Raw genomic sequence first — 10,044 nt, 5'->3', positions numbered from 1 at the left:
GGGTACCAGTAGGCCCCGAGAAGTCAGATAGTGGGTTGGTACGGGGGCTCGGTCCTCAATCTTCAAACCGAGATTGAGGAAGCATTCCCGAACATGATGTTTGTGTAGGCGCTGTCATCAATTAGGCACCTCTTAACCAAGTGGTTGGCTATGTCAAGGTGGACCACCAGCGGGTCGCTGTGTGGGGCTACGACTCCTTCGTAGTCTTTCTTTCCGATGGTTATATGGGGATCGCTGTGGTGGGCACAAAGTTGATGGCTTGGTAAAGCTCATTTAGGTGCCGTTTGTGCCCATTAGCTGACCCTTCGTTCTCGTTACCTCCGATGACCACCTGGATCACTCCTATCCTCCGGAACACCGATTTCCTATTCGCCCGTCGGAGCTTGATTCCGGGGCCCAGCTACATACTTGCCGAGGGCCCCCTTTCGGATCGCTCCTCGATGGCGTTCTTGATGCCGACGATCGTCGGTCTTATGGCCGGGCTGGCCGTGGTAATCGCAAAATTGGCTTGCGTCGCCCTCCGCCTTTGTCTTGGGGGCCTTGACCACTTCGCCCTTCATTTTTGCTCGGGCAAAGACCTCGGCCGTGTGATTTGACCGGGGGTGAGATCGTGGTACCTCTTACGGGTGTATGGTCCCGAACTCCCCGCGCCCGCCGAGCTCATTTCTGTTAGATCTTTCAGTCGTGACCGATTATTGTCACGGCGACCTTCGTCGATGTTCTCCGGCGGCTCCTCCTCTCTGGTTGCCCGGCTTGGCCGTGGCCTACCTGTCTTGTGGTAGTCCTCCACCTTTATGGCTCGGTCGGCCATCTTTCTGGCGGAGGCTAGATTGAGGTCTTCGCACTTGATGAGCTCATTTTTGAAATCGCCCTTCTTCTAGGCCTTTCATCGGTCACGAAGGCCGCCGATTCGAGGTTTAGCTCACGAATCTGCTGAACCTTAGCGTCGAACCTCTTGACGTAGCTCCGGAGGGACTCGTCATCCCCCGTCGGATAGTCGGAGATCCGATGTCTCCACGGCCCTTCGCTTGTTGCAAGCGTCTTGGGCTATGAAATTATCCCCGAGGTCGGCATAACAAGACACCGAGCCATTAGGTAGCCCTTTGTACCAACTCGGGCCATCCCGTGCGGGGTTGTTGGGAAGACTCGGCACCATATCTCGTCAGTGCTCCCATACCGACATGTAAGACTCGAAAGCCTCGGCGTGGTCGGTTGGGTCACTTTGTCCCCTTTGTATGATAGGGACGGCGGCTTGACTTGTCGGCACCGGGACTTCGAGAACGTAGTCATGGAGGGGTCGGCATCGACCACGTGCCGAATGACACGCGGCGATCGGCTCCTCGCATTCCTAGTCCGGCTTCTCTCTCCCGTAGCGGGAAGGGCTTCTTGTTATCCGACTCGGTGAGTCGGGCTCCTTTCTTCGTTTCTTCGGGGTGGCCTCGTTGTTTGCCGTGGCGACGCTGTCCTCCCGCGAGATGGGGAAGGACTTTGGTCTGCATCGACACCACGGCACCGCCGGCGTCCTTGTATGCTCAGCTCCTTGTATTGCTCCGGTCAAGTTGATCGGAGTCACTTTATGGGCCCCGGTCACTGCGGGTGTCTTTGCCGTCACCGTCGTTGCGGCGGGGGTGATCGGCGTATTACCCATCGAGTCCAGAATGACTTGGTTTGGGCTGCATCGACCACATGTCCCATGAGCGGTGACATGGCCGTGAGCGGCGGTGTTCTATTATTATTGGCATCCGTCGCCGGTTGAATTACTCGGCGGTGGGGGATCGCCAATCTCGAAAAATGGTGTTGTATCATCCGATAGAATGCGATTTAAATCGGTCACAATTACTTAAATTTGTTTGACATTCTCTTAGCTTGTTGGGTGGGTTTTGTTTTGTCTTTTTTTTTTGTAAGGGATTTGACTAGCTTTTAGTGTGGTATTCACAGACGGCGCCAATTGTTCCGGGTATGATTACGGAGCAGATTTGTTACCACGTAAGCTTGTAGAATAATGACTTTGCTTGACTCTTCCTTTCGGCCTCTCCTGAAACAATGAACAAACTGAGGGCTCGGCTTGGTACCGAGCGAACTCACTCCGACGCTCAAGTCAGTAAACTTAAAAGGGATTAAGTCGTGTGTTACTTGGCACAAAGTATATTGTAGAGAGATAAGAGAGTTTATACCAGATTAGTATGTTTAATTGATTATCTGCGGATCCTTTCCTCAATGAGGGTTGAGGAGTATTTATAGGCTTTCACCTTTTGTCACGTAGTGGCCAAGTGGCTAACAGGTGGAAAGACTGCTCTACCCTCGAGGGGTCCCATGGCGGGCGGCGGGCCCTGTTGACTCCATGCCGAGGGTCTTGGATGTGAGTACGCGGATGTGTATCTCTACTTGGTGATTGACCAGTAGAGACCTAAGTGACCGAAGCAAGGCTTGCGGTTAGGTTGTCCAAGGTGTTGACTTGCTGTGGATATCTTTGACCTTGCTCAATATGTTGACTCGATCAGCGGATGCAGAATATGCCCCATCACATAAAATATTGAATTACCATATACAAAGTGACGAAGTTCAAGGATAGCACATAAATTATCCGGAAAAAAAGAAATCAAATATTTTCCTTGTAATGAGCAACACTCAAAGTGCCATACTACCTTTCCCACCTTCCTCTTCCGTCTTCTTTACAACCAACCCGTCTTCTTTACAACCAACATACCTAAAATCAACACCATCAGTCTCCACTCTCCTGTCTCCCCCTATTTACATCCCTTTTCCCCTTTATTTTCCCCCTAATTTAATTTATTTTCGCAAAATTAACCCTATTAATTATAATAATTATTTTAATTCACAAAAAAACCCATCATTCTCCCAAAGGGCAAGTTTCAAATCCCCGATTAATTATTCAAACCAATTTTTTTAATCAAAAAGCACAATTTTATTTATTTATTTTTAAAATTTGACCAATTTTAAACTTCACCGTTATACTCTCTTGCCCTCCCTTTTATCTGGGCACCTTTTATTTTTTCAAAAAAATTAACCTTTTTTTTTATATATATATTTTTTTTAATTAATTTTGGGATTAAATTTAGTGGAAAAAATGGAGGGAGGGAGATCAACAATGGAAGAAGGTGTATTAGATGATATAATTAACAGATTATTAGAGTTTAGAAATGCGCGTCCAGGTGTAGCTAGACAAGTTCAGCTTTCAGAATCTGAAATCCGTCAACTTTGCACTGTTTCCAAGGATATTTTTTTGTCACAACCTAATTTATTGGAACTTGAAGCCCCTATTAAGATCTGTGGTATATTACAATATCTTATTTGACGGTCTCTTTCCGTGTTATATTGTTCATATTGTCAACAAGTTTTGCTTGTGACGTCTCACAATCCCTCTCGTTTTTAAGATTATTTAAAACGGGAGTGAGTAGTTACAAGCTTGTGAGTAGTTGTGCTTGTAACCGTCACAAGTAAGAATTTGTGATTGTTCATTTAATGTTAGCTATAGTGTGTTTTTGGGATTGTTGGCTTTTATAATTGTATTATTTTGGTGGGTTTGTTTTGTTTTGATGATAAAGGTGGTAGCTTTGAATGGATGTTGGAAGTTTGGCTAGTGGAAGTAGCTCTATACAGATTTTTACTTAATTTTTAGCTTAATACGAATTCTTTTCGTGCTATATTGTTCATTTAGTGGTAGCTATAATAATGACTATGTTGTAAGCTTAAAAGGGTTATGATTAACTTGTGGTGTAACTTATTTGTGTAATTTGATTAGTTTGATAGATATTATGTTGGTTTTAGTTGGTGGGATTGGTTGAGGAAGTTGGGTTAGTGACTATAGTTAGAGTAGCTATTGTTAAGTATACTTAATTGTATTGTGTTGGAGGGTTTCTTTTGTTGTTTGTGTTTTATGATAACTTTGAATGGATGGTTGTGTTTTGTAGGGTATTTGTTAAATTGGTACTATATTGATTTATACTGGACTGGACGATCTATGTGATTCGTTTGATGGTTGTTCCGCGGTTTAGTGAGAGTAGCTATTGTTGATTTTTCTAGAAGAATGAGTTGCTCAAATGGGGGATACTCAGATGAATTGTAATGTAGGTACTTGAGAATGTTGGTTCATGGCGAACATTCGGAACTTCTCAAGCCAGGAATCTACTTAATTCTTGGTATGTGGCTGTACTTGATAGCTAAGGTGAGTGCTTGTAGGCTTAGTCTTTGCCCTTTGTTATGGAGAAAAAACGATAATCATGTAACTAGATGGTTTGGCTGTACCGTAGAGGAAGCAGGCTCATGCATGTTGGTTTAGGGCAGTCTGTGGCACATGCAAGTATGCAACTAAGCAAGAATTGATTAGTTTGGGCGAACATCAATATTGACTGAATGCCATTTTGATTTACGTAGTAGTTACTCGAGTTATACCCATTATGAGTTTAGTTGAAGATCTTTTGCATTGTCTTTATCCGATGGGTGTTTGAGTTGATATTTGAAGAGCCTGGTCTTTATTTGAGATGCCATGAAATGAACTTTGCATGGTAAATGTTCGTTCTTTCACTTGGATAAATCACAGTAGTTGGTGTCTTCCAATGCAGGATTTTATATAAATAAATGCCTACCCCTATGGCTAGTATTTGTGATTTGTCTATTATTCACATAGGTACATCCTCTTGGTGGTTGGTACCCCGGAATAGCCTCAATTTTATCTTTTTGTTCGATACTTTATGCTGCTTGAGACATGAACTATCTTCTCAGTTGTTAGCTTTAATAATCGCGAGATTTCACTGATAACTCTATGCTGCTTGAATCACCAGGTGATATCCACGGGCAATATGGCGACCTGTTGAGATTATTTGAGTATGGCGGTTTCCCTCCCGAAGCAAATTACTTGTTTTTAGGGGACTATGTGGATCGGGGAAAGCAGAGTTTGGAAACGATCTGCCTATTGCTTGCCTACAAAATCAAATTTCCGGAGAACTTTTTCCTTTTACGGGGAAACCATGAATGTGCCTCCATTAATAGGATCTATGGGTTTTATGATGAATGTAAACGTCGCTTTAATGTTAGACTTTGGAAGGCATTTACTGATTGTTTCAATTGCCTTCCTGTTGCTGCTATGATAGATGACAAAATTTTATGCATGCATGGTGGTTTATCTCCTGATTTGATCCACGTTGATCAGATAAAAAGTATATCACGCCCCACGGACATTCCAGAATCTGGTGTACTTTGTGACTTGTTATGGTCAGATCCTTCTAGAGAGGTAAAAGGTTGGGGAATGAATGATAGGGGAGTCTCTTACACTTTTGGTGCTGATAAGGTGGCGGAATTTTTAATGAAGAATGATATGGACCTAATTTGCCGTGCACATCAGGTCAGTTTTGCCTCCTAGTTTCTATTCATATTGTTCACGTTCTTAACCTAAGCTCACCTTAATAGTTTTGTCACAGGTTGTGGAGGATGGATATGAGTTTTTTGCTGATAGACAGCTTGTCACCATTTTTTCTGCTCCCAACTACTGTGGTGAATTTGATAATGCTGGTGCAATGATGAGTGTTGATGAGAGTTTGATGTGTTCATTTCAAATTTTGAAACCATCGGAAAGAAGAAGATTTCTTTGATCAAGGTTTTGACGATCGTAGTCAACATTCTTTGTCAGGTTGGTGCTCTCTTAGTTTACGGTATCCATATGACCATACTGAGATGTATAAAAAGTACGGAGTACTAGGTAACTATCACATATGATGCTTGTCGTGAGAAATGCACATTTAGATGTATTTGAGACTTTGACTATGCTAACTGCTCTCTCTTGAGCAATTTTTTGCATGACGTTTGTCTTTGCTTGTTAATTTACGTGTTCATGTTGTGGCCTTATGGGTACACCTAATAGCTTGAGTAGTTGAGTGATTTGATTTTGTTCTACTGTTCAATGCCATCAGTCCCTTGCGCTCAATTAGTCTTTGATGAGCTTTAAATTATACTCCTACCTTCCAAGCTCACAAGTTGTCGTTACACGTTAGAGGATCGAATCCATGGTTACTAGATTTGCTATGAATACGTCCTTTACCGATTCGCGATTCGCTCTTACATAATGTGTGTTGTGCGTATTTTTATTAAGCGACACGATAGAATTTGCTCTTAACGATTCGCGATTCGTAACCCTGATTGAATCCATAAGGACGTTTGGATTGGCTGTCAATTAAATTGCTCCAACAAAGAAAATATTTGAAAAGGAATTCCCCTTGCTCCCCTCCCTTCCACCTTTCATCTTTAGAACTTAACAGCTTTACCTGCTTACGAGTTAAAACTCCCTCCTCCTGGCTGCTATCTTAGAACTTTAGAAGCCGAGGATAAAGCCTGCAGCTTTTTCAAAGGATGAATATATAATTGTATTATAGTCTCTGACTCCATGAGTATGCAGGAGGGTTGCCTAGTTCGATATTAATATGTAAATCCGACATACAATACAGACTTAATAGAGCCTGTGGTACATGATTTGCCGGGGGTTTAGCGAATCAGGTAACTTGGGTATGCACTGCTTTTGGAGTTGGTGGAAGTTTGCAGTTGAGTATACTGTCCTCAACCAAGTGATGCGATAAAGAGACCTGGTGGCTGTAGTATATCTGAAATAGTTTAACGACGTCTGATCAGCGAGTCAGTCCACTAAGCCCGTGAACTTTTGGGATGGGAAATTACTCAAATTAGTACTAACTCTTTCTCCCATACTGCCCTTCTTAAATCTGGAAATTCTGTCCAGCTAATTCCAATCAATTTCTAGAACACCTTCCGAAATCTTTTCCCCCTTGTTTGGATGTAAGGATTTGAAGGGAGAGGGAGGATGAAATTTCCCTTGTTTGAGTTATAAATGGGGTTGGAGGAAAACATCTTCTCTCTTGTATGGTAAATTAAAATCCTTCCAACGTAAAATAAACTGGAAAGAAAACATGCTACGTTTCCCTCTACTTCCTCCCTTCCCCTTCCTTCCTACCATCCTATCCATCTGTGTACACTGGTTTGCCTCGGAGAAGATGTGAGAATGCAGAGCCAAATGGCATTTGCATATGAGATTTCTATCTCCTAAAACTGTCACATTTGTAATTTTACGTTTTTGCGTTTTTTAATGTTTTTAATCAATAGATTTATTTATTTGTTAGCTTAAAAAGTCCAATATTGAATACGGAGTATGAAACAACTCTTGTATAATCTAAAAATTAGCATTTCAATCACGCAAATCTTCTCAGTTTGCCCATTATAATTTCACTAATCGGTGATGCTACGGAAGATGGTGAACCGTGTACCATTTAGTTGGTAGAGTAATGGAGGGAGATCTTCTAACATTAGGGTTGACTGCAGAACCATAAAAGACTAGATTGGCTTGTATTTAGGACGGATTCAAGATGACGATATTGTGTTTCATGGAGGTACTGATTAGTGACAAGCTTGCAGCAGGATCTTGTCTTGAGTGTTGTAGTTAAAGTGGAAGTCCTTACTGTTCCGTTTTGTTTTGAAAGATTGAGGAATACCATTTTTTACTTGTGGATGGGGATCATTTTGACGTTTTTTGTGTTCCGAGGGATATCATGTAAGGTGTTAGATGATCCTTTTTTTAACCGTTTTTAATGGGTCTTTCTTATGTATCACAAAGTTGGCGGCAGTGTTTAAGAATAGTTTGCTGTTTGTGTCTTTCATTTCATTGTTTCATGTACATAGGCGTCAGGCGTGTATAATCAAATTACCCTCTTTAATACTAGAAGCATTTTTGTGGTCATTTGATCTTCTTCTTGTTATTCAATGTACATATTCCTAACCGTGATCAAGAGTCGAGATTTGGAATCAGAGTCCCTTGACCCTTCTGAGTTCGCTTGTTTATAATGAGGAATCCCTCACTATCATCAGTAGCATGACATAGGGCAGTAGTGCACTTCACTCAAAGAAACGATTGTGACAAGCGGCATCCTTAAATTTTTGCAACGTTGTCATTTTCTCTTCGCATGAATCTCGCCCACTATTTCCTGCTCTTTGTGAAGATCACCAGAGCGAAAAAGATCTTACATCGTTTGTACTCTAATATGATCTTACCTTCTTCATCCTCTGTCACCTGCTTTATCTTCTATGTTCCCGAATGATGTTTAAATAAAGGGTTCTCATTTTTCGTGATTCGATCCTGTGGTAAGCTTATTTGGGTAAAAGAGCATTTGTTTTTTATATGCTTGTGTATTATTTGTGTTTGATGTCTGCTTAATAGTGTGTATTTACTGATTCGGTTTTCTAATTTGTTGTTGCAGATACTCCTACATCTTAACATTGGATTTTTTTTTCGCCTTAGGACACTTGAGTTCGGGGACTGCAATTCTTCTCTACAAAGTCGGAGCGATTTGTATAACCCTGATTAAATCTTCAAAAGGGATTTCACATTGGAAGTAAGGTCATTTAACATAATTCTCTTTTAATGGAACAGATTAGTGGGAAATCATATTTGTCCAGCTATCCCAATTTTTTCAGTTTTGTTGAAATTTTTTAGTTAGAAATTTAAATTTCATCTAAATTCATGGTACTGGAGTATCGGACCGATGTGTGGTGTACTCGTATATGTTTCAACCAAAACTATATTTCTTGTTTAAGCTACGCGATTTTCTAAGAGTGGTTTCGGTATGCAAAGGTTGCGGTTGATCAACCAGAATGAGAAAAACAGAAACTTTGAGAGAGACTTTTCTCTCAAAAATCAGAAAAAGGGGATGATTAGCACAATACTAGGTGTCGTAAATGCTAGAATTAAGCTACCAAATTAGATATTTATAAACCAAACTTGACTCTACACTATGCAATAAGAATAGTAGTAAAGGGAAGTAAGGGTCGAATCCAAGAGAAGGGATTAAGACTAAAAGCTTGTATTAGACTAATGACAATGAACAAAACACAAGACTATGCACAAACTATGGATATTAACAATGGACAACAATTGAGACACATAAGAGGAGAATTGGCATGGAGAAGACAAGTGACAAAATGAAAGAGAGGTGATTTTTCCTATGAAACAAGGTAACAAACACTTGGTATGCAAGCAACAATAATAAGAGATGAAAACTTGGTATAATCCTACAAGCTTCAACTTTTCTCAAAGTAAGACTCTTTTCTCTCCAATTTCATTTACCCAACAACAATCCTCAAGAAATTTATCACCACTATCTAAGCCAACAATGATAATCCTACTTAAACTACAATTTCCAACACTAAGCCATGTAAGAATTGTAGTCAAGAGCATGAAGAACACAACCAAGAGGAAAGTAAATGGGATATCAAAAGAGCATGTCTAAGCCAACAAACCCAATGATACAAACAATTTCTACTCACAAATATTGATACTCTAAGCCAAGATAACAATAATCATGAGATGCTTCAACAAGTTATCACAAAAGCAAGGAACTTTGCAACAAACAAGCAATAGATGAACATTAAAGAGGCAAGAGTGATCACTTCTCACAACAAAACATTCATCATGGCATTCAAGCTTAGAAATTGAAATAAATGAAAGATTAGAGAGTAGAGAGTCAATACAATGATAAAGTCGAAGACTTGAAACGGGTTACACCAAGCAAGGAAGGATTTAGCCTTCCATAGTCTTCAAAAACCCAAAATAACAAGGAAAGATTACAACTTGAATGAGAAAGTCTTCTAAATTATTACAAGATTAAAATCCTAGATGATGAGATTAGATGGGATGATATGATGTTGTATGATGTTTTCAGGTCTTCAAACTCTTGGGTATATATAGGGCTTCACGAAAACCTAAAAAGATTTCCACTTAAGAAGCCCAAAAGAAGATTAGAAGGCCCCGTAAAACAGAGCTGCGCAGCCTGCGCAAAAATTCTTCTTGCCTGCGCCTGGGCTCGCACTTTGGACTTCTAATTTCCAAGAACTTGACCTCTTCCATTGTTCTCATTTCTTCTAATCTTCACTCATCACTTCTCCCAGCTGGATATTAGGCCACATGTGAGCCGCTTGTGCCTTGTCTTGACCGTTGGAAGGTTCTCCTTGACCCTCGGGTTCCGTGCATCA

The 10,044-nt window shown here is 41.0% G+C and overlaps 1 protein-coding gene across 4 annotated transcripts; it reads left to right on the top strand.

Moving 5' to 3' along the window:
• Positions 1-2,641: 2,641 nt before the first annotated feature.
• LOC141622923 (serine/threonine-protein phosphatase PP1 isozyme 2-like) lies at positions 2,642-8,592 on the top strand. Of its 4 annotated transcripts, none has more exons than XM_074438951.1 (5): positions 2,642-3,293; positions 4,093-4,160; positions 4,803-5,362; positions 5,439-5,647; positions 8,274-8,592. In XM_074438951.1, the coding sequence occupies exons 2-4, from the start codon at positions 4,103-4,105 to the stop codon at positions 5,607-5,609; spliced, it is 789 nt and encodes a 262-aa protein (XP_074295052.1). In that variant the 5' UTR covers positions 2,642-3,293; positions 4,093-4,102; the 3' UTR covers positions 5,610-5,647; positions 8,274-8,592. The 4 variants fall into 4 exon arrangements, with proteins under 4 accessions (XP_074295052.1, XP_074295051.1, XP_074295050.1 ...); XM_074438952.1 differs by lacking the exon at positions 2,642-3,293 and adding an exon at positions 3,300-3,458; XM_074438950.1 differs by lacking the exon at positions 4,093-4,160 and having other exon boundaries at positions 2,643-3,293; positions 8,315-8,592.
• Positions 8,593-10,044: the final 1,452 nt, after the last annotated feature.

This window comes from Silene latifolia, chromosome X (genome assembly GCF_048544455.1).
Source record: "Silene latifolia isolate original U9 population chromosome X, ASM4854445v1, whole genome shotgun sequence".
NCBI lineage: Eukaryota > Viridiplantae > Streptophyta > Magnoliopsida > Caryophyllales > Caryophyllaceae > Silene > Silene latifolia.
This window is presented reverse-complemented; position numbering and strand designations above follow the sequence as displayed.

Bases quoted from the DNA above. Each gene is read 5' to 3' on its own strand.
- LOC141622923 (XM_074438950.1), top strand. From the start codon at position 3,089: ATGGAGGGAGGGAGATCAACAATGGAAGAAGGTGTATTAGATGATATA. The intron at 3,294-4,802 runs GTATATTACAAT...TTGAATCACCAG, and splicing joins AGCCCCTATTAAGATCTGTG to GTGATATCCACGGGCAATAT. The intron at 5,363-5,438 runs GTCAGTTTTGCC...GTTTTGTCACAG, and splicing joins TAATTTGCCGTGCACATCAG to GTTGTGGAGGATGGATATGA.